General features: G+C 47.2%; 1 protein-coding gene across 1 annotated transcript; it reads right to left on the reverse strand.

Annotated features, from left to right (window-relative positions):
• Window positions 1-11,299: 11,299 nt before the first annotated feature.
• On the reverse strand, window positions 11,300-27,700 carry SPINT1 (serine peptidase inhibitor, Kunitz type 1). The gene is given in 11 exon segments (XM_065754868.1): window positions 11,300-13,362; window positions 14,526-14,582; window positions 15,175-15,345; window positions 15,601-15,651; window positions 16,438-16,563; window positions 17,850-17,876; window positions 18,389-18,559; window positions 19,600-19,738; window positions 21,096-21,247; window positions 27,159-27,645; window positions 27,647-27,700. Coding segments are annotated over 11 exon segments (1,632 nt in total). The 3' UTR covers window positions 11,300-13,165.
• Between the last annotated feature and the right edge of the window lie 121 nt (window positions 27,701-27,821).

Here is a 27,821-nt window from a genome sequence, read left to right on the forward strand (position 1 = left end):
GGTCCCTGCAGCGGGCTGGGAGGCAGGAGGAGCACTAGGGCATGGGCAGAGCTTCAGAAAGTGCGAATTCATCTTCTCTGCCAGTAAGGCAGAAAGCGCCCGGGGTAGGATGATGACGCACCACACACCTGAGATCGTTTTCATGGGAATAGACCCGTGAGAGACAGTGAGAGGAAGAGCCAGGGAAACTCTCCCAGCACTTCAGCCACTGTCAGCATTCACTGAGCAGATTTCACAAGATAAACAAAAGCCTTTAATAACCACACTGGAGTGAGGCTTTGAAACCCTGTGCAATCCCTGCCAGGAGAGCAGAGCTGTAGAGTCCTCCCACAGCACTGGGGCCACCACCAGCAAGACCCTGGGTGACCATAGAGAATAAGGCCCTACAAATGCCCAAACGTCCACATCCCAGTGTGGGTGCCCGAGCTGTGCTCCCAGCCGTGGGTACTAACATGCACAGTGCTATATATAGCACCGATAAATATTCATGTCCTGTGATAAGGGGTTTTAATAAGATAGAGCAGGTGAAAGATGTCATCCATCCTGGAATATTATCTGGGCAGCAGTGTAATCTGAAGGGAGGGGAAGTGGGGATGTATTATGCTGTGATACCTTCTGTTGGGATTTTGTTTTCTGTAAGACAAATAGATCTGTAGAATAACAAGCTATTATTGTATAACTGAAAAATCTTAAATGCATAGAACTCCTGTCAAAAGATGCTAAGCCTGAAGTACAAGGATTATGTGCTAACCAATAAAATACACCTATACCCTGGGAGGAGCAACCCAAAACATCTAGTTAGCTGCATTGATTACCTGTAAGAGCAGGGGAACAGAGCTCCCGCCCTTCCTTACTATGGGTCAATTCCCTGTCTCCACACATCTCTTTTCAGATGATAAATTCACTGTAACTGCTGGAGAGAGGGAAAATCTAAATCCACTTTTAGTCATCAGAAATTTGGAAGTACTAACTCAGGCTTTAACATCATTCCCCTGTTTGGCTTTGGACAAACAACTTTCTCTTTTCCAGTTGAAAAAGGGATATTCCTCTCCACTGTGGTATGTGATAACAGGTTTATTAACTGGTCTTCATGGGGTGCCAGCACATGAAGTATTATTGCCAGGAACATCACAGCATTTCTCTTCACGTTCTTCAAAATGGGACAGAAGCCCTGAGATGTGTCCAGGCACTGTCCATCTATAACTGTCTTTCATGAATTTAGTAGATCTGGGAAACCAAACACTGTGATCACAGCTCTAGCTCCTGGGTTCAGGTAATCTAGGAAGAAACGCAGAATTCATTTAGAGCAAACATCTACAACCTTCAGAGGTGGTGAAGGAAACCTGAAACTGCATTCTGGAAAACATGGAATGTTCTGAGCACAGAACAGCACAGTCTGGAGCCCAGCCTTCCTCGTGCTTCGTCCCTGTGATCAGCTGGTGAAGGGACAGCTTGCTTCTGTTAAGTGCTGAGCTCACTCATGCTGCCCTTCAATATTTTACTGGCACCCACTGGAATTCTTTGGCCACAGCTGTGGTCTCAATAATTACAGTAGGGAAGAGGGGCCAGCAGTGAGCATTCCAGTGTTACAAATATGACTCCACAGTGAGCATTAGCTGCTCTTTCCCAGCCTCCTCTCTGTGTTTGAAGGAGCATAACAATAGGAAGGGAACAAGTCTGGCTCTCAACCCTCTATCCTAGAGCATGGCTTTATTGGTAATTAAAAACTACATCTCAGCTTAATTTTCTTCCCACACTTGGCTGTACTCTATCTTACCCCCATCTCAGAGACATGTCAGTCCTTTCATATCCTCACTGGAGTTCACAGAGATCTGCCAGCATTAATCAGAGACAATTACCTCTGCATCTTTAGGCAGGGATATCAGACCTGAGCTGAGGGTGACTCACTGCAAGATCACTTCCCTCTGTGAGTTTCTTCCAGACATCTCTTTTGCCCTGAGACCTCAGCACCTTTGCTCATTCTGCACTTGGGAAATTCTCTAAGCAAGGAGTTATCCCCAGCTACTACCCATTCAATAAATTTCACACCCCTGTCTTTTCACCTTATCTGGTGGAAGTGGGAATAAGGCTACAGGCTGCTTCTGGCCAGGAAGTTTCTTTTTTTTTTTAGATGAGCTTTTCCAATGAATTTTGAGATGAAGCAGTGCTGTTTTGGTGAGCATCTGATGTAATGCAGACAGGGCTGATAGACCACAGATCCTTTCTCAGCCGTCAGTATGGATGAACCCTGGAGCTACCCAACCACAATGACCACTTCTAACTTGGACATCTCCAGGATTCCCATCGTCCTGATGAGAAGTGAGCCACACCTCTAACCCTTGCAGCTCTGAGCCTAGATGCAACTGCTTCTCTCTTTCTCCTCTTCCCCTCCCAGCAGTCCACCAGCCAGGGTAGATTTCTGTTATTTAGTTATCATTTGAAGGTGCAGCCTATAGCTCTGCCTTCAGGGTGCAGATACACTGGGCTTCTATTCTGGGTTTGAATTGGGAAAGGAAGCAATTGACTGAAAATAAACCACATCTCAGCAAATACGTAGCAGTCATTAAGGGATAATATAATTCAAAAAGTTTTACAGCCTCTCCAGGCCACCACAGCCAGGGTGAACCCTGTCTCATCAGTGCTGACTGAATAGAGTATGACTGATTTAAGCAAACCATTTCTCTGCAAAATAGATATGGCTCTGGCTGTAGGGGGGATGCCCAGTCATAATATAGATCATTGACTGCCAGGCTTCAGCAAGGGCAGCATGGTGAACACTCTGAGGTGCCAGAGCCTGGCCATGACTGGTGGGTCATGGCCCAGAGTTTTCTACATTCTGCTGAGAGCAGAAAGGCCATGAGTCTTTCAGCAAGGAAAGGCAGGAAAAGGAGGCAAAAACACAAGTGTCTCATGCACACTCACTCAGGACAATTTAGCTGGCATTTTCCTTTTTGAGAAAACTTGTTTTCATCTTCTTAAAGATCCATCTTGAAAGATGGACAATAGCCTCCTTAGGTAGGAATTACCTCTGGGCTATGAAGAGGACAGGGACACAAAAAGCAGGCTTGTCTGACAGGGCAAGCCTTTCCATCACAGCAAATCACTGTGGTACATAAGACACTGCAACACTGTTTTGGTCCCCATTGTTCCTTTGCATAAAAGTCTTTGAACTAGAGTTAGTAATTATGGAAGCCACGCTGCAGACAGCAACTCAGCTGCAGATATGTTTATCAGCAGAGCATCAACCTGCCTGACTTCCCAGAGGTGGAGATGGCATGGGGTCATGCTTGCGTCAGCTCATCAGCCCTGCAGAGCTGGGATGATCTCTTGCTTTTGTCTCTGAGAAGCAGACAGCATCGGTGGAATTCCCATTACTGATTTAGATAGCTGCCTAGATTCAGCAGGGACAACGTGCCAGGCTTTGAAGGCAGTGCAAAGGTGTAGGAGTACTTCCTGACACTTTTAGGAGCTTGAAAACAAGGGGGCTTTTAAGTTTAATGATAAAACAGATCTAGATAGGTTAAAATACATGTTGTCATGAAAACAAAAAGATTTGCTTTCCTCTCACCCTCTCTGAACTTTGGCTGTGTGCTGCTGGCAGACGAGCGACTTAGAAACTGTCACTGGCCACTGCAAATCCTCTTTGACATCCACCCTCAGGTGGTAGGAACAGGGATGCTCAGGCAGTAGGGCAGTCTTTTGATGTACCCTGGGGTGAACCAGTAAGTCTCAGCCTCCCTGGACCCCCTAGCAATTTCTGAAATCTCTCTTCTTACGTCTTATTGCTAATCCTATGGGGCTATAAGATCCAGTTCTCTAACCATCAGATATGTGAGTTTCTACAGTTTGGGGCAAACTAGACGGAAATCTTGAGAGGCAACCACTTGTTACCCTACTCACTAGGTTCTGAGTTTTCTCTTGTTGGAAGAGAAAAGGAGCTTTTTAAGCAAAAGAACAATTTTGGATGCAAATTAAATGAATACAGATAAGACAAAATGGAAGGTAGGTTGGAAAGGAGAAGATTTCTTGATCACAAAGTCTGCAGGTTTTGGAGAGGTTTTCAGCTGGACTACCATGAGGACAAGCCCCTCCCCTTGAAGACAGAGAATGTCTTGTTTATGAAAACTAATAGATGACAGAGTTGAAGAAAATAAGAGGTGAGCGGACATGAGTTAGGAGGTCCCTTCCAGCCCTGCGTATAAAAGCAGTTTCAAAGGACTGCTGTACCTTACAATTACCACTGGGCTGGGGACGGTTGCTGAGCTTTGCCCAGATCTACCACTCATCTCCAAGAGAAATTTGGATTGTTATGTGAAAAGTGTATTACTCCACTCTAATTGCATCACAGACAAGCATAGACTTGGTCAGGAACCAAACAGTTTGTCGTATTGATAGCCTGCAATAGCCAGTTTTAAGAAGCATCATAGCACTATCTTAAATAGGGAACATCACTTTTTTTTTTTTTTTTCTGGAAAAGCTGAGAAGACAGCTAGTTTCCTTACTGCTAGGTTTGGGACAAGGACTCTGCCCCCATTAGAGTACGAGAACTCACAAATTTGGCCCAGACAGTGGGATGGGAGCAAAGCACCCCAGCAGACAGCTCCAAAGCCATGGCATGAAGGCAGCAGGATTTTTGGTCACAGGGAGCTGGCCAGCTGAGCTCTGAACATAACAAAGCAGATTTTGGTTTCACTCTCTGCTTCCAGGAGATGAAAGGTACCTTGGAGAGGAGTTCGGTGTCTCAGTGTTTACATGTGGGTCTCAGCAGCTGCAGGTCAGGGTAACTTGTGACAGCAGGCAGAGAACAAGATCCATGTGATGGCTCAGCAGGCACCCACAGCTGCTTTCTTTATTTTCCACATTCAGGCTCAAGTGTAATCCCAAATCAACATCAAATTTCACCAAAATCAAGCAGAGCTCCCCATTGGGGCTTTCTGCCATCCCTGCCTTGGAGCAGCAATAGCATGTGGAGGAATGCAGTAAGATTTTGTTAGGCTTCATCAGCTTTGCTGTAAAGCACCATTAGCTGGATGGGAAGTCAGCTGGGTCATTTTTACCTCCACACAGCTGGTGGGCATCACCCATGCATAGGAGCTGGAGTGCAGGTCTCACTTAGACAGGGACACTTCCTTATCAAGAATTTGGCTGTAAGACTGATTCTCTTGTAATTAGAGGCACCACTGTTTTCACAGCAAAGGCACATTCCCATGGGCTCCCATGACACTTTCTGCAAAGCAGAAGTGTCCCACACCAGGCACTGCACAGTGCTAAAATCTCCTCAGTGGTTCAAAAATGTCTTTACCACTTTATTTCCTGGCATAATTATGTCCAGTGTAGAAAGAGCCTGGGGGATATTCAGAGAGACTACCTGTGTGACCAGAGAATGATGCTCTCTGGCTGCCTGGTGTTGTTATATTTGGGTTGTATCACATGGTTCCAGACATCTTGCAATGCATATCAAAGTCCCACCCACTTGTAAAGAAAAAAAAAAAAAAGACAAAAGAAGGGAGTGCTGAGAGTCAAACAAAGGTAGAGTTTATGGGAAAGTGGAGTGGGGGGCGGAGGGGGCAGGCACAAGGAATAGGAAGTCAGGCTTTGAGCAAGCCCCATCATGCTGCAGGGACCTGCTCTACCTGCCCTCCGTGTGACCGCAGCCCTGCATGCCCACTGCAGGAGGAACGCAGCATGGCAAGAAGTGCTTTGCTGGTTGGGATGTTCCTGTAGAGACAATATGCCTGGCAGTGAGCATGTCAGTTGGCCACAGCCTTGCTGAAGTCACATGTGTGAGTGTCAGGTGGCTCTGGAGAGGAAACAAATGTTTATGGGTGATGTTGCCTACCAGGGTTGGGAAGCTGGCTGTGGGATGAGGACAGAAGAGAGTTCAGTCATCTCTGGCCTATAGGTGCATTTGGTTGCTGAAAGAGACCAGGAACACTCACAAGCCATCATGACTTATCCTGTATTCCGCTCTTTATAGAAAGGAACAACCCCAATATCCAGAACATCTGCCTTTCTCCAGCCCTACAGAGCACGAGCACGTGGCTGAGCTGTGAACTCAGTGACAAGAGTCAACACTCAACAAAAAACAAGCACTTGGGCACACCAGCCTTTCTATTTTTCTGAGCAGCAGTAGCAGACTCCAAAGGCAACTGCAAGCTGAGTTTAACCATTCTACATTTCACTAGAATCATAGAATCACTAAGGTTGGAAAAGACTTCTTAAGATCATCCAGTCCAACCATCCACCTGTCACCAATATTTCCCACTAAAGCACATCCCTCAGTACAACACCTAAATGTTTATTGAACACCTCCATCAATGAGGCCATCCCAGGAGGGAAAAATCACACTGTCCTCTTTTCCCAGTTACTGCTCCTGAGTCAAGGTCCCAAGGCACACCCAGCTGGGCAGTCCTCATGCCGACAACTCATGTCAGCTGTGCAAGATAGGCATCTCCTTTTGCCCTAAATGCAGGTCCTGCTTGAGCCCTTGCCCCTCACTGTCACAGCCAGCTGCTGCCTTCTGCTGCAGCAGGCCCAGCTGCAAGGCAGAACCTACAGATTTATATGTGTTGTTCACTACTGCTGCTCTCTGACTGCTTACTCGCGGCCTGCTTGCAGAGAGCTGTAAGAAGTTTCCAGCCCACAGCTAATTAATCACCCACAATTAGCATAAACCCAACACAGCAGTGGGAGAATAAATGAAAGCTGGGAAAGCCCCCTCTTCCCAGCAGTGGGATGAGGCAATTTACAGAGGGCCTGGAGGTGCGGGGAAGAAGAGCCTTTCATGAGGTTGCAGGTCCATGTGAAAGGCTGGGTGAGGGCAGTCCAGGGCAGCACTCCCTCAGCCCCAGCTGGGCTAGCCACCCAAAAGACACCGTGGTTTCTGTTTCTACAGGAGCCCAGGTCTCCTTCTGCCATTCTGCACTCAGCCAGCTCCCCAAGAGCTGGCTTAAGGAGTGGTGCTAATGGGAAGCATGTCCCTGACAAGTGGAAGGCATTTTGCCAGTACCTTGTGGGGAATTCTAACAGAAAGAAAGCAGGGGATTACCCCTTTGTTCAGCTCTCTCAGATTTGCTCCTTCTATCTGCAGTCTTGTGGGGAAAGAAGGGCCTAGTGGTGAAAAATAACAATGAACACAAATAAGTATTTTTTCAGTGCTCAGGCTTCCGTCTGGACCTCACCCTACTGCCCCAGAGTTGGCCAACAGAGGAAGTTTCCCTTTGTTAGTGTTTGAAAGGCAGTATTTGACTACATGAGTGACGTGCAAGCTTACTCATTTTCCAGATGGTCAGGTGGTGGGGTTTACAGCCTCATAGTGCAACAGAAAAGGGAGAAAATAAAGTCTCTGCTGACTGAGAACATGAATGCACAAATTGATGGGGAAAATGATATTGGGCATAGTGGTGATATTGGGATATTGGTGTTGTGCCAGCTCTTCCCTCTATCTATAGTCCTGCTCTTTAAGCAGATCCTGTCTCCAATCCATCTCAGCAGCTGAACAGGGAGATAAGGGAAAGAAGCATGGAAATGGTATGGCTGAGCATCAGGGTGGTGAGGGACCAGTCAGCAGAAGATATGGCAGAGAAGAGGTAATTCCTGTGCACATTTGCTGTGCATTTAAACAAGTTAACTCGGGCTTCAGAGAAAGGTAAAAAGGTCTCCTCCTTTCCCAAAATACACGGGCAAGAAAGAAAGGAAGGTTTGTTGACAGGGTGTAATTCTAGAGATGAGCAGGGATAGTTTCTAAATATGAGAGAGCCAGTTCAAACTGGTTTAACAGAAACTTTGCACACCAAAAACCCCTAGTTGAGGGCATTAGAACAGCAGCAGTGCATAGAGTCATAGAATCATAGAATGACTTGGATTGGAAGGGACCCCAAGGATTATCAAGTTCCAACCCCCCTGCCACAGGCAGGCCCTCAACCTCCAGATCTGGTACTAGAGCAGGTTGCCTGGGGCCCCATCCATCCCGGTCTTGACCACCTCCAGGCATCCTCAGCAGCAACTCCAGCTGCACAGCCACATGGTCCTGCCTCCTTGATATCTGCTCTTGTTCAAATGTCACAAATGCCCCCCATCATCCTCTAATATATATTTGCAGCCGCCTCCAAGACAGAGAACAGTAGTATATGATGAGGGCTGGAAGGCATGGCTGGCAACTCCTGAGAAACCCAAGGGGAAGAAGATCCCAGTGCATGAAGGACTCATTAGAAGCTCAGAGACTTGCAGTCATTTTTCTGCTCTCTGAAGGTTGTCCCAGCTCTCTGCTGCCTCCTAGTTGGCGATGAGGCTTGGAGGCTGACTAGAGCATGGTAACATGTACCATAATATATGGGGAGGAAGGAAACAGCTTGTGGGACTCATCATTGGTCATGGCACCTCATACCAAAGTGCCCAACGTCAGCAGCGCAAGATGTCTCTGCTGGTTTGATGTTGCACCAAGGCAGCATTGGCAAACATTAAGAAACTGCAGCTCCTCCTCGTGGACACCTCAGTGGGGCTGGAAAACCACTTTGGGAACCTGCTTTGGCTGAACAGCAGCCAAATGAATAAAAAATCGCATCAGTGCAGCTGGCAGCCTGCAGCAGAGGAGCAGGGAGCAGAGCTTGGACCGAGGTACAGCTGGAGAAGGAATGAATGGCTCCCACTGAGCCTATGTGAGAGGGACACTGTGACTTAATTTAAAGAAGAGTTTCTGGCTGGGGGAGTCCTGGCAGCTCAAATTCCTGGGCCAGTACAGTCAGTGCTTTACTAGAGAACAGCTGTAAGTTTTTTTTTATAGACTCAAAGCACGCAGCATGCGGGTCAGGTGTGTCAGAGGAGAACAAAGACACAAGACACCTTGTCCACGCTGAGATCTGTGGAAATTTCTCCTCTTCCTGCTAGAGTGCCAGGCTGGTTCCACAAAATCCCTGAGCCTCTGCAGCACAGATCACCTACTAGCTGCCACCTCCTACAGCCTCTCATGTAGAAAGGCTCTAGCAATGAGGAGTACACAGTAATTAATCACTGGGCCTAACCTTTGCCAGAAATCTCCCAGAGCTGCTGCAGGAACCAATGGCAAGTTTCAAAACTCCTGATGCAGCTTCAGATGAGGACATTTTGGAGAGGCAGTCATTGATGAAGGGCTACAGTAACTCTGTCACACCTCAAATGGCACCTTGCCTAGGAAATGCACTTCCTTCTGACACCGTTCAGCCAAGTTGTCTTGCAAAAAAGCTCCTCCTGACCTTTTTTCAGTCCATGTGGCAGAACTGAGAGGATCGGCTATAATCTCCCTTAAATGAATGTTATCGTTATTGGCTGTATTTCCCAGTGACTGTACGTTATTATAGTAACACACAGTTCTGTGCTTGAAGACCAGGTGAGAGTATTTCTAATTTCTCTCTCCATTTCATCAAGGAGAAAGAATATAAGAGTGCCTGGAAAGCTTTCGTAGCCCATTTCCCACACAGGCACCACATGAGCAAGCAGTGTTTGCTAAATTCTGGAATAACCTCGGCACTTCAAATCTGCATCTGATCTAATTCTAGAAGAATGTCTTCAAATTGGACAAGTGTTGCAGACACGGGCTACGACTGACGCCACTGCCTAACACAGACAGCCCCAGATCAGTTTGTATACCCCCTTATTTAATGATTGCCAGAGGTTCACTTACACATTCAAACCCCAGGAGGCTGTTACCCAAATGTGGAAGGAAAGAGAAGGGCAGAGCAATAGGGCTTTGAAGCTGCAGAGCTCTTCCTCAGTTGGGAGCCACGTTTAAGAGCTTAGAGCACATGCTGGTAGAGCAAGATTTGTCTTTCCCAGTGCTCCTAGTAAGGGGCAGAAACGACCTTCAGGATTTCTTTTTACATTCTGCAGAGCAGGAAGGAAGAGGAGCCCACTCCTCCTTCCCCCTGGGTTGGGAGCTCTCTTGATAACCTGATTGAACTGTTTGACATCAAAGCCAAAACAATTTCTTCCTTAAGCAGTAAATTAGCACAGGGAGCTGAAGCAACTTATCATGAAGTACCACATCACTGTGTCTTTTGTGCGGGAGACAATATTCCAGTCTGCCGAGAAGGGCCATCCCCTGCAGTGCGGGGGCAGCTGCTGTGTTTACAGAGCCATTGTGCCATAGGGGAGCCAAAGACACCCAATATTTAACTGTGAGCTAATGCTTCCTGCCTCCAGTCCCACAGCCACATAAGGCTCCCAGGGCCCGTTGGGATCAAGTCACCCAAAAGCTCAGGCAGTCAGTCCCAGGCCGTGGGACCCTCTGGGCAACAGCATAGCAAAGCAGCTGCCGTGGGGTGATAGGGCTCTGCCCCGAGGCTGCACACAGCTGCTTGTCTCCGGTTGCGGGCAGGGGAAGAGCTGGGAGTTGCACACTAACAGGCAGAAGCAGGGGACCAGAGCTCTGCTCCCAGCAGGGAGAGCAGGCAGGGCAGGGTGACCCCACACGGTGCAACCTGGGCTTGCAGGGTGTGCAGCTGAGCAGTAACAGAGGCTCTGAGCTTCCCTGTGCTGTGTTACAATGACTTCGTGATGCCCCTCGTGCCCTCCATCGCACCTCGAAACACAATAACGTGTTTTAAGTGAATGAGAGTATAATAACATACCCTCTCTCTCAGTATGTCAAGAGAGGGAGCCTTGGCTTCCAACGTCCACCATGGGTTGCCCACTCTATACCAGGACTAGTGACCCAATGAGGAGGCTGTAGTGCCTCCTGGGTGGCCCTTGAGAGAGCACACAGAGGCAATGTGGGTGCCAGCAGCTGGACAGGACAGCCAGTATGTGTGCTGATTGGGAAGGGAAGGGGTGTTGGGGGAGAGGTGACAGTGACAGCAAAGCAAAGAGTACAGCAGAGAAAACCTTCCCATGAAGGGAAGCAGTGCTGGACGCCTCATGCCGCCTGTTCAGTGGGATGTAGTGCACTCCATCGCTGCTGTCTTGTGCCTGAGCCATTGCCAGCCCAGAGATGCAGCTCCAGCAGGTTCTGTTTGAAGTGCAGTGTCTGCTCTTGGTTTCAGACCAGAACCAGTCTGACCAGCTGGAGCCCAGTTTCAGGTTACACCCTGCCTCATCTCTCTGAATTAGTGGGCAATGATCTCACTCTCAGCACTCCCAAGGCAGGACTGCTCTCTCTGGTTAACCCTACCTGCTGCATTCACCTGTTAATGGTGTGCCCCCCTCCCCCCCAAACCGCAGGACTGTGGCTGCAGCAACACCTGCAGATGAAAGGGTGGGAGATAGCAGGCATGGGAACGGCACCTTCCCCTCCGCGGGTCATTGCTTCTCAGACACCACTCCCAAGTCAGATAAGACAAACAATTCCCTTTTATTGCGACTTGTATTGTCAGAGCGGGTGCACAAACAGTAAATCAAGATGGTAAGTTTGTTGCATAGGCTGGAATTAAAACAGAGTGATGGAAGAAATGATACAAGACAGACTGCGAAAAGCCATGGAGGAATCAAACAAGCCCTCCTGCGACAGGAAGAGGCAGGCAGCTGGATTGCCACCAGGCTGTGCGCAGCCACTTCCTCCCTTCCAGCCTTGAAAGGGTCCAAGAATTTAAACTAAAATCTGTACATAAATTTGTGCTTTCTTACACGTGCACACACATACACACACACACAGATTTTCTCTCTTTTCACAGCAGTTTTCCAGGAGTGGCAGGCACAAGGGTTCAGGAACTGGTACCAACCCCATGCCAGACAGAGAGTACCAGGGACTACAGAAACATCAGCTTCTGTTCACAGCAGAAGCCCTCAGCACCCAGAGACACAAGCCTGATGCTGGAGATGCAGCCATATGAAGCTGGGGGCATCCTGCTCCATCAGCTATGGGGAAAACATGGTACCTCAGTGAGGTGGGGTTGTTACATGCTGCCACAGGGCCAGGGAGGAGCTCTGGGCCCCCCTGGGGTGGGCTCATCTTGCACTGAGACAGACAAGCCAGCAGGAAGGAGGACTTCTGGGAACACTGGCTGGTCATGCTCCTGATGCCAGGGATTCAGGTCAGCAGGTGAATGCTCAGAGGAGAGGGCAATAACATCGAAGCAGCAGCACAAGCTTCCTGGAGGGAGCAGCAGCTAACAGGTCTGTTCACTGGCACAGCCAGGACCACGCAAGTGGCATCAGTGCCTCCAGGAAACTCTCTGATTCCTTCAAGAATCCCTTCCTTCACCGTGCTTCTCCCCAGCAACCTCTCCTTCCCTCCCTCCCTCCCTCCAGCACATTTCCCACATCACAGCCTGTGCTTCTCCCAAGGTTTCGTCAGGAGCAGTTATTTTCCATGAGCAGCACTGGCTGGCACCACAGCAGCAAAGGGGAACTGGATCCTTCTGCCCTCCCCTCACCATCAGCAGGAAAAGTCAGGGCATTCCCTTTCACTTCATGTGAGAATAAATAAGCATTTTGTCAGCATGTTCAGGGTCAGACTGAACACCGGAAAAGCAACCAGGGCAACTCACAAAGTGAAGGACACATACTGTACATAGATGGCTGTAACATGGCAGCCAGGCAGAAAAACTCTAGGTGCACTTTTCTGTTAAAAAGCAAAGCCTAGTGATTAAAACAGGTTATTTGTTTTTCCTCCTATCTTGAGAACGGAAACCACTGGAGAGTGTTGCAGGGCTCTCAGAACAGGTCCAGCCAGTTACTGGAAGCATGCAGCCCCGATGGGGCTCACCGTGACCAGGAGGACAGCTGGAAGTCAGGGCAACTTGGCAAAGGTTTGGGGGAAAGGGCAGAAAATCCGAAGCCGAGCAGCCAGAAGTGACACTACAAAACAAAAAATTGCTGGCCACGGTGAGCTTGTACCATTCACCGTTATGAATGCTACACAGATTCAATCTCTGAGTCCTTCAGTAAGCAGAGCTGAGCTGCGCTCCAGGTTTGAGCAGGAGGAAATATGTCATTCAGAGTTTCACTGGATTGTTTGAGGTTAGGAAGGGATAGACCTCAGAGAGCATCAAAACACTCCCAAGGTCCTGAGTCCAGGGCATCCATTTAGCCAGAACAATTACAACCACATTACTGCCAAATCATGGCTAGATCTTGGCCTCAGGCTACCAATGTCTTCTAAGAAAGAGCCCTCCAGGCACAGGCCCCCGTCTACAAGCAAAACTCCAGTTCTTGGGAATGTCCCAGCGTGTGGCTGGGGAGAGACTGGAGCAGGTCAGACTGGTTTGGTGACACCATTGTAAAACAGATGCTCTGTGTCCTCTGTGGTGGACAGGGTAGAGTTGGTAGTGGTGGCTGGCTGGCGGCGGCGGCTGCTCTTCCTCCTGTTCTTCAGGAAGAAGTAGCCTATGATGGCCAGGACCACCATGATGCAGATCCCGAGGAGCACAGCAATCACCACCTCAAAGGCACCTGCAGGGGACACATGAACAAGTTAAGAGGTCTGCTCCACAAGCTCTGCAGCACCACAAGGTGGAACAAGCAAAAACAAAAGCTGCTGGAGAAGCTGTGCTGGCAAAGGAGAGAAGAGGTGGGCTGAGAGCAGGGTGGGCATTGCAGAACTACATGAAGAAGAAGACAAGTACACGTCAAAGGATCTACACGTCAAAGGATCTGGCAAGAGTATTGCTGTTCTCTGAGATCACAGCTCCCATCATTTCTTGGATGTACCACGCCCTCTAAAGGCCAGTTGGTGACTTCGTCAGTTGTCCATTTGGAGCACCTATGAATGTCAAACCTGGCTTTTCTTCATACACCAACGGGAAGGCCACAGAGGGAGATCACAGAGACCACTCCTGGTCAGGAGAGTGCCACGGGAGTGAGTTGAGGTGGTAGATGTGTTGAGTTTGTGGGGAAAGAATTTGTAGCAGTCTTTTGAGCACACGGCAGTCAGTAGTCCTCTATGACTGACTGCTGGATGTGATATCAAACATGACACATTTGACAGCTGGAATGAATGTGAGTGTTAAATCACTCTTTGGGTTGAAGAACAAAGGTGCATAATAATTCCAGTTCTTTATTAAAGAAAGAGACTGTACAGCTCTGTGGTGAAGGATGTCAAGCTTGATGCGCTGTTCTTCTAAGAACTTGCAATTCAGTGGCTTTGGTGTTTGTTTGTTTTTGTTTTTAAATAATTGTAGAGAAAGTTTATAGGGTCATTAGACTTTGCCCCAGCCTAGCACCAAACATTATTCACATACTCACTTGGGCATTCTTTTTTTTTTTTTTGCAGAAGTTAGTGGTCCTTTTGTAAACACAGACCTTAGGAAGAATTTTCAGTGATGTATTTTTTGATTCAGAATTTTTTGATGTTGAATGCTGCAGCATTCATGCAGGTTGATGGAAAAAATGAGGAGCTTCTGCAACGATCTACAGACTCACAGACAAAGCAGAAACTTGGTGCATGGTCCACTGAGAAATTTCTCTAGTCCCTGCTAGCGTCCTACAAATACTGTACTGCTCCCTTGGTCTCAGAAGGGGCATGGGAAATAAGTTAAAAAGTTAATATTTCCAAGAAATATTTCAGGACAGAGTGAAGACAACAAATAAGCTCTGTATGAGGAGCTATTACTCACTTAGCATATCACTGTGAGGTTCAAACGTTTCCCATCTCTGACCAATGGCATCTCCTTCTGAATTGGGAATAGAAAGGGAGAATAGAGTTTTACAAAAAAAGCAACAAGGACTTTCTGAGGCCTGAGAGGTTTTCTTAGGAGCATATTTTCAGTACTGTGAAACAACTGAATGCATACAGCATCAGAACTCCTCCTATTTATGCTGTTGGCCTCCACAGCAATCCTTACAGAGCACTGCAGTGTGAAAGTTTTCCCTCTTGGTTATTTAGAACATCTGCCTAATATAGAGAATTTTCTTCATTTCTGTCCTCCCACTTGTAGAGAACTGGAGCCAAGCTAGTAAATTATATTTGTTAGAGAGGCCATACCATACCTCTGGCTAGTTTTGTCATGCTCCTCTGTACCTTTCTAAACAGTATTCACTGAGTTTTTCCAGCTCTGACAAATGACAGGCTGCACTGCAGACATGCACTGATCCCCACAAGCAATCAGTGCATTGCAGAACACTGCGGGCATGGCCAGGATTTGAGAACAGAGCTGCTTTGTCTGAAGGCTCCAAGTCACTGCCTCTTTGACACCACAAAACTTAGTCTGGAGGGATTTTCCAAGTTTGATCAGTAGAATTCCAGCCCTCGCTATTCCTGCTTACTTGTGACGCCTGAACATGATTTCATGCACTCTTCCTCTTCTTTAAAGTTGTTCATGTTGCCGTCACAGCCCCCGTAGGTGAAGCGGTCGCATTTCTCAGAGAAGGGGTTATAGTACCAGCGAGGGATGCTCTCTGTGCACTGTCCAGTGTCAGGCAAGTCCACGCAGTGAGCTGGCAAAGCAAAAGAGAGGTGCTCTAGCCCAGGCTGCATCTTCCTAGAGATCCAACCTCTGCTCATTACAGAAGAGCACAGGCACTGTAGCAAAGGACAACCATAGTGAGAGCCATAGCTCTCAGGTGCCAACTGCCCAGCTGGCAGCTGCTCAAGTTGGCAAGGCCAAAGTGAGCAGCCACTATGAACCATCAGGCTGAAGGAAAAGGCAAGAGTTGGCAGATGTCAGCCAAAATGCTCCTGACAGTACATACCTTGCTTACGTGTGACATTGATTTTCTGCAGTCTATTGAACTCACGAGCATCTGCAAGAGAAACATTTCATATTCATCTTAGACAGGGAGTTCCTGCACATTTATGTGCTACAACAAGCCAGGGAAAAGGAGATACACCCTGAGGTTCTTAGGCAGCTCAAAGCTATGAGAGGAACATGGGAAAATACAGTGTAGTAACTAGAAATGGTTCCCAATTTGACTTCGACAATCCTAGATTTTTTTCACCAAGAAAAAAAGGGGAAGATGCTCTCATTCCAGGTTTTAAGAAGGATGACAAAGCACTAGTCTAGGAAATAAGTAAGGGCAAAATAAGAAGCCTGGAAAAGTAACAAAATACCCACAGATAGGGAAGAGATTACAGGAATTCCATGAGGAGGAGGAGAGAGGAAGAAGAGACTGCAGATTAGCAGCTCACCACTGTGCATTTACGTTAGCATAATGTGAGGATGTTAAGGGGATTTTGATACTGGACCAGTGGGGAGAAATCATGGTTCAAATTCCCATCTCCATAAACTAGGAGAGAGGTTATTATCATTCAGAAATAAAACACTGAAAGGGGAAGCAGTAGGCAGGCTCTGAAACCTTACAGGCAGGCACAGGGAAGAGAGCAGAAGGAAACAACCCAGCGGGGAGATCAGCTGTAGCAGTCAGCAGTGATATGGGAGATGGCAGAACCTGAAAGTATGGCGATAGTGCAAGCTCATGCAGGGCCAGGAGTGAGAATACAGAGCAACAAAAAGCAGAGTCAAGCACTGAGCACTGCACTCATCCCTGTGCAGATACTAAGGTTTCTAAGCCAGAATGTGAAAAACTTACATTGTTCACAATACACCTCGTCTGATCCATCAGCACAGTCTGGAGTTTCATCACACTCCAGATAGGCATCAATGCAGCAGCCATCCTTGCATCTGAACGAGGAGGCCTGGCAGTTCCCATTGCATACTGCATCAGAAACAGTTCAGATAGTTCATTAAAATTTGTTCATTTTCCCTGCCATGCAGATGTATTATGAAGGAAAAAAAAAGTGGTAACAGGGCTGGCAATGGTCTCTCATCTGTGACACTCAACTCAAAAAAGAATATCTTTTCTTGCTTATAAGCCAAGCAGTGCTCTGGGAACAGCCACGCTTCCTCTCAAAACAGAAGTCCACAGAAGATGGAGGCAAGGCATGGTAATGCCCCATTCACCATGGGGACATGGTGATAAAAGAACCAGAGAAGGCCAAAGAACTCAGTACCTTCTTTGCCTCAGTGTTTATTGGGAAGGACTGCCCACTGACATCCCAGGTCCCTGGCTGAAGGGCAGAGTCCAGGGCTGTGAAGCCACAGAAGGGGAAGATCATTTAGAATTTTGTGAGCGATACTGAAAGTGGGGGAAGCAGGGAACTCAATGCCATGCAGGGAGAGCTGGGCAGGTGGCAGAAGACTTCCAGCTCTGCTCATGCAGTGCAAAGGCAAATGCAAAGAGAAAGCAGAGTTAAATGTCCCACACCTGAGACAGAACAACCCCACGCAGGAACAGCGGCTGGACACCAAGAAGAGAGAAAGGAGTTGTGCAGAACAGCCCTGGGAGTCAAGATGGACACGGCGAACGTGAATCAGCAGAGAGCTCTTGAGGCAAGGATGTCTGACTGCACAGCAGGGTAGGAGAGCTGGCAGAGACGAGTGGCCATCCTCCTCTGCCCCCGAGGTGGTCTCAGCTGGTCAGCGCTCCACCAGGGTTAGAGCTCTGCAGTGTACAACAGACACTAGCATGCTGGAGTGAAGCAGCAGAGATGCAGCAAGAGGTTGGAGCGTGACCTAGTGTGAAGTTTTGGAGAAGACAGACTCTTTTTGGAGGTGCACAGTAATAGGATGAGCAGCAACAGTTGATCCTATAAGGGAGGCTGATTAAAACAGAAGGGAAAAAAATATATAATGAGGGCTGTCCAAAGTGAACATAAGATCTTCTTCCTCAGAGATACCCAAAAGTGGCCTGAACAGAGCCCTGAGCAGCCTGACATGACTCAAAGCTGGCCCTTCTTTGAGTAATGGGTTGGACCCCAGACTTCCAACCTGAATTTCCAACCTGAATTATCCCTATGACATGAAAATGAAAGGCTTGGTAAAGAAATTAGTCCCCAACACCTCACTTTCCACACTCAGTGCTAATCAAAAAGCCACAGGAATGGATATGAGATAGTAAGCCTGAGCTTACAGCAGGATTACATAGGGAAGCAGGAGGCTTACCTGGCATTTGTCTTCCGCTGACAGAGCCTGAAGAGACAAGGGGAAAAATGAAGTAAGTTTACCACCACATCACTTTGTCAGCTTAGGATCAGCTTTATATTGCTTCATGTATCACCTAAGAAATGTGTCTTTTCTGGAACAAAGCACTGTAGTAGTGAGGAGCAGAAATACAGAATTTAGGTTAAGGATCCTGGATGAAAATTTGGCGAGGGTCTGAGCAGCCAGGGACATACCAGGAACACTTGGCACTGAAAACATTGTGCCAGAAGAACCCAACTCTTGCTGCTGCCCATCCTGGCTGGTTACACCAACGTGTGGCCAGTGGTGATGCCTGATACTAAGGGAAGCTGATCTGACACTGACTAGGGGAACAGACTTCCAGGAGCTAGGCACTGTAGGACCCCTCGTCCATAATCAGCCTGATCTCCTCAGCTCTCCAGACTCTACCTCTATCTGCCACAAATGAAGGTGCAGTACTTTCCCATAGGGAAATCCTAATCCCATGAGAAAGAAGGGGCTGATTTTTGAAGCAGACTCACCTTTAACATTCCTGCAGGCAAGTTGACACTCCTCTTCCCGTAAGTAGTTGTTCTTGTTAGGTTTGCAGCCACCAAAAATGAACTCCTGACACTGCTGAAGAGTTGGGTTATAAAACCAACGTGGAAAAGAACCCCGACACCAACCAACCTTCTTTGGAGTCAAGCAATGTTCTACCAAGAAAGTTAAAACAAAAGGGTCTGGTTAGCATGTTTTACCTTCACATACACAAAGGAAAACCTTCCAAAGGAAGGTCTGTCAACAGCGCAGATACTCCTCTGAAAAAATATACACAATCCTGAGTGGCACAGAGAAGGCAAGTAGGGGATCACATAATATGATTTCTTATATGAGAGGACAGAGCACAAAATCAAATTAGAAAGTGCCACATTCATAAAAGCAAACAGTAAGGAATTCAGCTGTAAAATCACTGCTTGAGGATGCTGCTGCCCTGTGAAGATTCATCCATGGATATTTAATATAAAAACACCCTATTCGCTTAAAAAGGTTCAAATTCCTTGGTGACTGGCCAAGCATACTGAGGATTTACTGACAGTGAGTCATGTTCTTGCTATTATCAAATCTCACACTCTGGACACTCTTGGATGCAGTACACTAGATTTCTGACAGCATGATTTGATATGGCTGTTCTTATATTTTTATGGTACTTGAGACACAAGAAGAAAACCTCTGCTTGATGACTTGGCCAGCATTTATCCAAGGATTCATTGCCCCAATGCAGCTGTAATGCTGAATATTTTGATCATTAAATAAGGCAATTATAGTAAAACATACAGATAACACCAGGGCCATTTTGAATATCACGCAGATGGCTTCACCTGTCCTGTGGCTTAAGGGAATTAAGCCCTTCACAGTAAAACCATGGAATCAACAAAACCTTTTGGGTTCTTCTCTCTTTCACTCTCACATGTACCCCCAGGATCCAGCTAATCATAGGTTACCCAGTAGAGGGGGCAATGGCACGCTGGGAGGACCAGATTATTGCAGAGTACCCCTTCTACAAGGATGAGAAAACCCTAAAATAGAGTGCCATGAATGCAGAGACCTTTCACTGCTTGTCAGGTGCAGGCTTTTACTGTGAAAAATTGACATGCACACTCACTCTGCTGGCTATTTTCCCATCTGTCTCCTGAGAGCAGCACTGGGCAAGCTCCCAGACTTCAGCACCCTAGCTAGATGTCTGTGGACTCACCTGCAGTCTGCTCAGAATTCAGCACTATGATGGTGATGTTGGTGAAGTCTTGCTGCTGAGCGGTGTCTGTGACAGTAAGCTGGAAGACATAAGTGCCCACCTGTAGGTTGGAGATTTCTGCCTGGTCTTTTTCATGCTCCTGAGAACACAAAAGAAAAGCTTATGCAGAAAAGGCATGTGTAATGAGAGGATGAATGAAGCCCATGTTTCCACTGTATTAGGAAGAAAGAAACAAGCTTGGCCAAAAACCCCCAAGCAGAATTTAGGCATTAAAAATATCTCGGTGCTATATAATCCCATTAGATCCATGGGCTGGATTCTTACTGTGATACCCAGCTGGAAAAGCAGAACGGAAGAGTATCACATGCCTAATTCAAAATTTCATATTTGGAGATGTTGTGAAGGCACATCGAAAAGCAAAAGGTGACTAAAATACCTGCAGTTTTTATTTTACTTCTTTTAAAATGAAAATCGTGAATAATTTCTTTACCCTGTTTGAAATCTGCTAGGTGTCTTTAAGAAGTACGTACAGGTTCATTTTGAATATGAAAAGTGTATATAGTTTCAGAGATGGAATAGAGTGCATATTTCTTCACCTGCTAAGAGGTTTCTAAAAGAGCAGAAATATTTTGTCAGATTAGAAACCTTCCTTGTAACTGACACAAACTCTTCCCCAATGTTTGTTGACAGTGTTGGGCATCCATTTCTATGCTGTCTCTGCCTTGTAAGTTACATTTCAAGACAACATTGCCACACATCATCATAATGTGGTTAACACACTAGAACACATTAGCTTAATACTAAGGACCAGCAGTGAATTTGTCCTGGAATTTGTGGCTAGTGTCATGTAGGACTTCCTATGGCCAAACAAAGGGCAAAAGGAGACTTGTTCATCAGGCAAAGCATTTTGAAATGCAGCAATCGTGATCTCTCTAACATACTTCACATAAATTTTTTTTTCATTATCTTCACATATTTCCTACTCTTCCGTACCAGATATTAGGAGATCAGAGGACTAAAGATCAATCAAGAGCAAAAAATGAATGCTAACAGCAGTTGACCCCTTTTGTTTTGGTTTAGGAGGGTTTTTGTTTGTTTGTTTGTTTTTTGTTTTTTTATGAAAGTTGCTTTGGTTGGGCTAGGGGAAAGGAAAGAGAGCAACATCTCCAGATTTCCACAGCCCCCTACAGCTAGATATTGTTACTCTTCAAAATAGAAATTTGCTGGTATACTAACTCTCCCAGAAGGTGCCACAAGAGCTCCATGCAAGCTTCAAGGCTTTCTAGAGTATTTTGCAGAAGTTTTACAGCAACTGTTTGTTCTTCTAAAGCCACAAGTCCCACTGAATACCTACAAAGTAGTGTTCATACCCTAGAGATGCTGGAGCTAGTCAGGAGCCTTGGCTTCTGCTCCAGCTCAGCTAAATTTGGAGATCCCAACCAAGAGCAGATCACAGGTGACATGGACCAAGTTGCTTCCTTTGTGCAGCTCCTTACCGTTATCTCCACAGAGGGATCACCAAGGACCTGTTTCCATTCATAACTGACAATCCCATGGTCATCTGTGCTGTCTGAGCCTCTCAGCATCACCGGCTCCCCTGGCTGCACCCGCATGTCCATGCCAGCACGAGCTATCGGAGGACGGTCATCTGTGGAGGAAGTGCAGCGCAAAGTGTTGATAAGAGGCAGTGCTCCAGTTCTCATCCACATTATGAGAAAAGGGGACTCTTCTGGGGCAAATCAGTACGGATGCCATCCACTAAAGGGAAAACACTTTGATTCAGCTGTGCTTCTTTCACCCTGTGCAAGCAACAGGTGATCAGTACTGCTGCCTTAAGTCATTTTAGTAACTCCACAACTCACTCTGGCAGTGTCTTTTGAGCCACATCTGCCCACAGGAATCCCAGGAGGAGGGTTTCCCTATGGCTACGGCTGCAGTGCTTTCAGCAGTGGGACCACAGCCTCACATACAGCACAGAGCAATCTCCACCCCGCTACTTATGGAGATGACCTGATGTGGGTGGTAAAGAATGTGGAATGGACTCTCATTGTTCCTACAGCTGGTTCTAAGCACTTCATTGTGGAGCTGTGCAAGGTGGGATCTGGGTGGAAAATAGCCCTCCCCCATATCATTTTCCATCCTGCTCTCTGACACAGGTACCTTAGAAAAAAAACACACAACTGCCATTTACGCCATTGTTATTTTCTGTCCCAATCCACTGATTAGCTTACTAGCAGCCTCCATGGTCAATTAAAGACTTTTACAAACAGTGAGTGTAAGAGATGAAAACTGATCTCTGCCAGTGCCAGCCAGATCAGACTGCACAGTGACACACAATGAGCCTGACCCATGTTTCCTTTTGGTCTGAATGTCTTCTGCTTGGTTCAGACCACAGAACCCCACCTGGTAGTTCCCGTACCAAGGCTCAGTGGTCAGGTTCAGCCTGAGCCTTTTAGAAAGGCACCAATTCTCATTTTCAGTCTAGATGTGTCACTCTGCCAATTTTATACAACTGGAACTGAAGAAGAGGGTTAGTGCCCAAAACTTTTGGCTGGAAAACTATTCTATCAGTTAATTACTTTCACTGTTTCAGACCTGGTCTTAATTTTCTGCTATACTTCTGGATTTACATCCCACCTATTGCCTCTTACTAGAGCCTACTGAAGGAGCGTGTAGCATAAAGCATATATGCAAACAAAACTGGCATTAAAAACAAGCCATTTGTTAGTTTCTTTATCTAATAAGTAAGCAGGATAGAGGTTTTTGCAACATGTATTCCAGGTGCAAGTGACCACATATCCATTCAGAATTTTCTGTTTTCCAGTATCTTTCGATACTTGGTGAAGACACCAATTGAAATCAATCATATCTTTGAGCACTGTTCCTGGCTGCAAACCCGCAGCTCTCCTCCCTCATTGTCAGGCTGCTTTTTGCTACATGAGAACAACTTTGTCACTCTGTACAGCTGCAGGGCTTCTGGTTAACTTTATTATACCAGCTGCTCTCTACTGTATGTCACCAACATTATTTTTAGTCCTCCCCATGTGGGATAAGGCTTTTAGCAGCAGCCCCCAAAACAGGCAGATACCAGAAAGATGGCATTTCCATCACAAGCAGAGATGCCCACTGCTATGTCCTTTGGCCTTTGCATGAGGCATTGCTCCCTGCTGCTCCATCCTGAAGGGCTGCCTGCCAAAGCGATAGATCTGGCCTCAGTGAGGCACAAAGGCAGCTGGAAGACACCAAATTGTGCTGGACCAGTCTGGCTCTCTTGGCTTTGAGCAGGGCTAGCAGAACAAATAAATGGAGTTTTATTTTCAGGAGCTCTTGCCAAGGGTCACAGGAGCATTTGTAACCAAAGGAATAACTTCAGCTGGCAATGCTCTCCCAACAAACTAGGAAACAACAGCCCTACAGCTATGTGGTACACAGTGAGCACTGAAAGTGGATACTTCTACCATTCTGCTGGGACAACAAATGTCACAAGCACGACTCTGACAAATGCAATGTGCTCCCTGCTGCCTTCTCACCAGCCTGAGCCATCAGATTGGGGTGGTCACAGGGGAAAGACCAGTTCTGCAGAACCACAGATCAGCTGTTAACTTACAGCAACTCCATGTCATGCTTTTCCTTTACATATTTAGGAACACACACTTACAAAAAACACCAAAAAGAATAAACAAAATGCTTTACCACAGGTCAGCTGAGTTGCTTTGATTTATGGATTGCACAGTGAAATAAAAGGTTGGTTCTGATTACTGGGTGAGCTACCTCTCCAGATCCCATCTTTGATGAACAGCATTCACCAAGCGTGCTCATCCCCAGGAAGCCAAAGGGTTTGCTTGTACAGAGGAATTGCCAAGGAGGACCTTTCCCTGGAAATAGAGGACTTCATTTTCAGAGGGCTCTACTTTCTCTCATTGAAAGTGAGATAGCTCACCAACTTTGGAGCATTTTCGTTACATTGACTGCATGAAGCCTTTGGTAGGCATTCTCTATTTGAGCTTCATAACCAAATGCTCACTGAGCTGGGGTCAATATCAACAAACACCTCTGGGAAGGGAGGTTCTCCATTCAACTCCTTTTGCTCTGAAAGGCTGTCTGAAAAATGAAAGCTGCCTTTGCTGTAATGCTCTTTGGACTCTGGAAAGTTTCCGTGGAAGTCTGTAATTAACAGGGAGATTAAAGCTTTATGATGCTGTTGCATGTCATGCTCTTTTCTGTGGGGCGCCAGCTGCTGCTGGAGTCGCATCATCAAGAAACAACTAGAGCTTCCAATCAAAATACATAGGAAAAGAATATATATATATTTAATTGATCCTGCAGAAAAACTCGATAGAGTAAATCCAAACTGCTCACAAATAATGTCTTCCATGTTTGAGTGGCTCATAAGGTATTCAGGCCTCAGTTCCTGTTATTTTGCTTTCAACATTTTTCATGTTGGTTTAAGACATATGCAGTGAATGGTTTACTTGGCTTCTCCTCTATCAGTGAGTAAACCTGAACCAAAGTGGATGGAGTACAGAAATGTAAAGGACATTGAATTCCTGTGAGGGATACAACAGAAAGCACGGGGGGGAAGGGGACCCCAGCAGGGGTCTCACTGTCAAAAGAGGAACACACTGGTACAACCCTGCAGAAGGCAAAGCTCCCAGCATGAGGATTTCTATTTTGGTGCTCACATACCAACTACCGCCCTCAAGACACAAATTCACAGAAAACCAGATTTCCTCCATTCCAGCACTCAGAGATAACACCACACCATGGGGACTTGAGAGTGTAAAGCGATACTTCAGTACAGCAGAATGTGCTGAGATTGCCTCTGCTTGTTTATCGTCACTTCTACAGCCTACACCATGACCTGGCATGGCAAGAGGGACACCAGTCACTTCTACAGCCTACACCATGACCTGGCATGGCAAGAGGGACACCAGCCACAGCTCACTGCAGCCCCCACAAGCCAAAAGGCCAGACACCCATGCTAGGAAGCTTTTCCACAAATCATGCAGCTCTCAACACTCATAGCCACAAAGCTTTGCAGGAGGAGCACCCAGCAGCTCAGCTGAGCTCCTCAGCAGGACCTTAGCAAGGAGCCCAGCTGAGGCTGCAAGACCCTTCCTGCCACCCAGCCATCTCCCACCCAGACTGAGCATTTGGAGCGTGTCACCCAGCGTTTCACAACCCCACAAAGGGCTCAGTTCAAGAAACGGACAAAGGTTCATGGAGGTTATTTTCCAGCCTCACGCCCAGAACTGGTTTGCCCAGACCAGAATAAGCTCACAGTGGTTACCTCAATACTGGCCTCCATGATTACCAGCAAAGTGCAGGTGATCCTGCCCCTCCCCAGTGAGCCAGGCAGAAAACTCGCAGCAAAGTTCAGGCTGGGGAATGATTTAAAGGGGTAGATCTTAGTTCTGCCAGCAAGCATATTTGCTGTTGCCACTGTTTTCTCTGAAGCTGTAACACCTCAGCAGGGTGGCAGTGGCACACACCAAGGCTGTGCTGTTTCCATATGCAACACTTCCCCCAGAAGCTTTAAGCTCCTTCCATCAGGAAACACTCCACAATTAAATTTGTCTTTCAGCAGTCCCCAGCTGTGCTTTCTTTCAAGTGTTATCTATCTCCACTTGAAAAGTCATAAGCCTCTGAAACCAACAGGTCTGTTGTGGCAGTACTGTGAATCCTGCAACATGTGGCTGTTCTCTCTAATACCACCCACTTGGGAGACAGGCCACATAAGACACATATTTCACTATTGGCTAGAAAAGCTTGCTTTTGATCCTCATTTTTGCAGAGCCCATCTGGAAACTGCCACCAAGCACACCCTTGGGGCTCCAAGAACACTTGACAGCATATAAAGGAGGGCATCATATAGTTCCCCACCACTCTTCGGAGCCCAACCCTGGGGGTGACAGCAGCCCAGGTCCAGAGCAGCCACAAAGCTTTGCATTTTCACAGAGAAACAGACAGCTTTGTCTGCAGCACAAAATTAGGTCCAAGAGGAAAGCGTAGGAGGAAAGCCTGGTGTGCTGAAAACAGCTTCCTTGCCCCCAGTTTAATTCTCTCTCTTCAGGTATCCACAATAGGACCAGAAGCAAAATCCGCATCCAACTTCCTTATTGCTGCCAGCTGGGCACAAGGAGTATTTCAGCCATGTTCTCCCTTTTCACTCCCTTTTCTGCCATTGTCACCCCACACCCAGGTGTGGACGCTGGCCCTGCACAACCATGGGCAACCTGGGTAGGGGGTGCAGCATGCTGGTCCACAGAGATGAAGGGACCTCATTGCTCAGCGGCACATCATATTTTTAATCTAACCTTGTGAAACCAGGATGCACAGAGGATGATGCATTCCTTTTTCCTCCTACAGCAAAACATGTGGGAGTTCAGGCAGCTGCCAGCATGCCACCTCTGCTCATAGAGACGTGGCTTCAGTTCATCACTAGCTGCACCCTCATGGAAAGGCTTTTGAGCCTGGACCAAAGCCATGAGAATGACTGCTGCAACAAGGAGCTGATATTCACCAGAAAGCCCTAAAATGCAATGGGAAGTGACTAGGGGAAAAAGAGGGCAGGAGAACCACCTCTGCTCTGACAAAAGTGGTTGGACTTGCAGGCTGCCACATCCCAGCAGAAGATCTGAGACTATACCACTCACATGTTCAAGCCATGCATCCAGCTGCTCCCTGGGATATATGCACTGTACCCCAGTGATAGGCTGGGGGGCTGAGGAAGGTCTCCTGGCAGCTCTCGGCCCATACCTCAACAGGCAATAAGCTGGTTAAGGCTGCCAAAGATCAAGTCATGCCAGAGGCTTATTAGGCTTCCTCCAAAACAAGGGAGGAAGGAAGCAACAGGAGGAATTTGCTTTAGTGTTTCTGAACACAGCATTTTAAGGAGATCACAGAGCACGTGGCTGGCAGCCAGCTATAGATTAGCTTGTTTTCCACCTGGATTTCTAGGCCAGGTGCAAACTTTCTGAGCAGGTAAGCAGAGGCTAGAAGAAAGAAACAGATCCAGAGGAGAAGCAATTTGATCAAAACTCACCCAGAAAAACCACGGAGCCTCAACAAACCCCACAGAGGGGCCTCACAAAGCTGGGGCTGTGGCAAAAGAAAAGGTGTGCGGGTTGTGCCCTGCCTCCAGCCCCTAAGCAATTAGGAGCTTAATGCAGCCCTTTAATACAGGGATGTTTCAATTTTAGGGGATTTCACTTTCTAGCTTTACAGGAGGGAGAAATAAGAGAAACAACATATTTTTCTCTGCCTTGTCAAGGATCAAAACCAGCCTGCGTTTGGTAAACAAATGCTCCACCCGTTTCAAATAGGTTACATAGAATGGCTCCCACTCTATTTACATAGGTAAACTGAGGAATGTCTTGAACTGATCAAAATTAGGGAAAATCTTGTCTGCAGAGGCTCGTTGAAACCCACGTTTAACACCACTCTATCCCAGACGTTTGGCAATGCAGCAGCACAAATGATATCTGAAAGAATTGAGACTCAAAGCCCTCAGTGGTCACCTAGCCCCAGCTTTCACGGATCCTTTATGGACTCCTTACCACTAGATCCATGTTTCTGCATTGCCTGGTGGTAGGTATCGTAGACATCCCTCTTCAAGAAGTTGAGAAAGCCGACCCTCCTGGCAAACCTGCAGACAAATGTCTGCTCGTAGAGGCAGTTGAGGAGAAAGCAGCCCTGAATGTGATCTTCTCCTGAGTCTGGGTCCTGCTCCACAAGAGCCAGGTTACAAGAAGGGTCCTTACAGCAAGCCCTCATGCAGTCCCTGCTCCGATGGACCATGGGGGATGATAAGAAGGTGGCTCCATTCTGGACAGAGGCATCCGTGTCCAGCACCAAACCCGGTATCCCTGCTGTAAAGTCCTCCAAGCACGTTTCTCCAAAGGGCTTTGTCTCCTGCCCTTCACCAAAGACCACCTGGAGACTGGCTACCAGCACCAGGCAGACCCACAGTCTGGTCTGCCGACCTGGTCTTCCTCTGTCCATCTCGGCACCCCGATCCTCCCTGCTTTGTGACCCCAGTCCTTTCCCTAAAGGAAGAGAAAAGACAGATAAAGCTAAGAGGGGTGGTGTCCAGGCACATGCCAGCATGGGGTGAGCAGGGACCTGGAGCATATTCACGGTCCCGTTTGGCCCAGTGTGTCCCCCCCACCCTGCAGCTCACCCCCAAACCCACGCTCTTAGCCCCCACCTGTGTAGCCTTA

The sequence above is a fragment of the Cyrtonyx montezumae genome, unplaced genomic scaffold (assembly GCF_038088225.1).
Source record: "Cyrtonyx montezumae isolate F1298 unplaced genomic scaffold, pur_monq_1.0 scaffold_10, whole genome shotgun sequence".
Taxonomy (NCBI): Eukaryota; Metazoa; Chordata; class Aves; order Galliformes; family Odontophoridae; genus Cyrtonyx; species Cyrtonyx montezumae.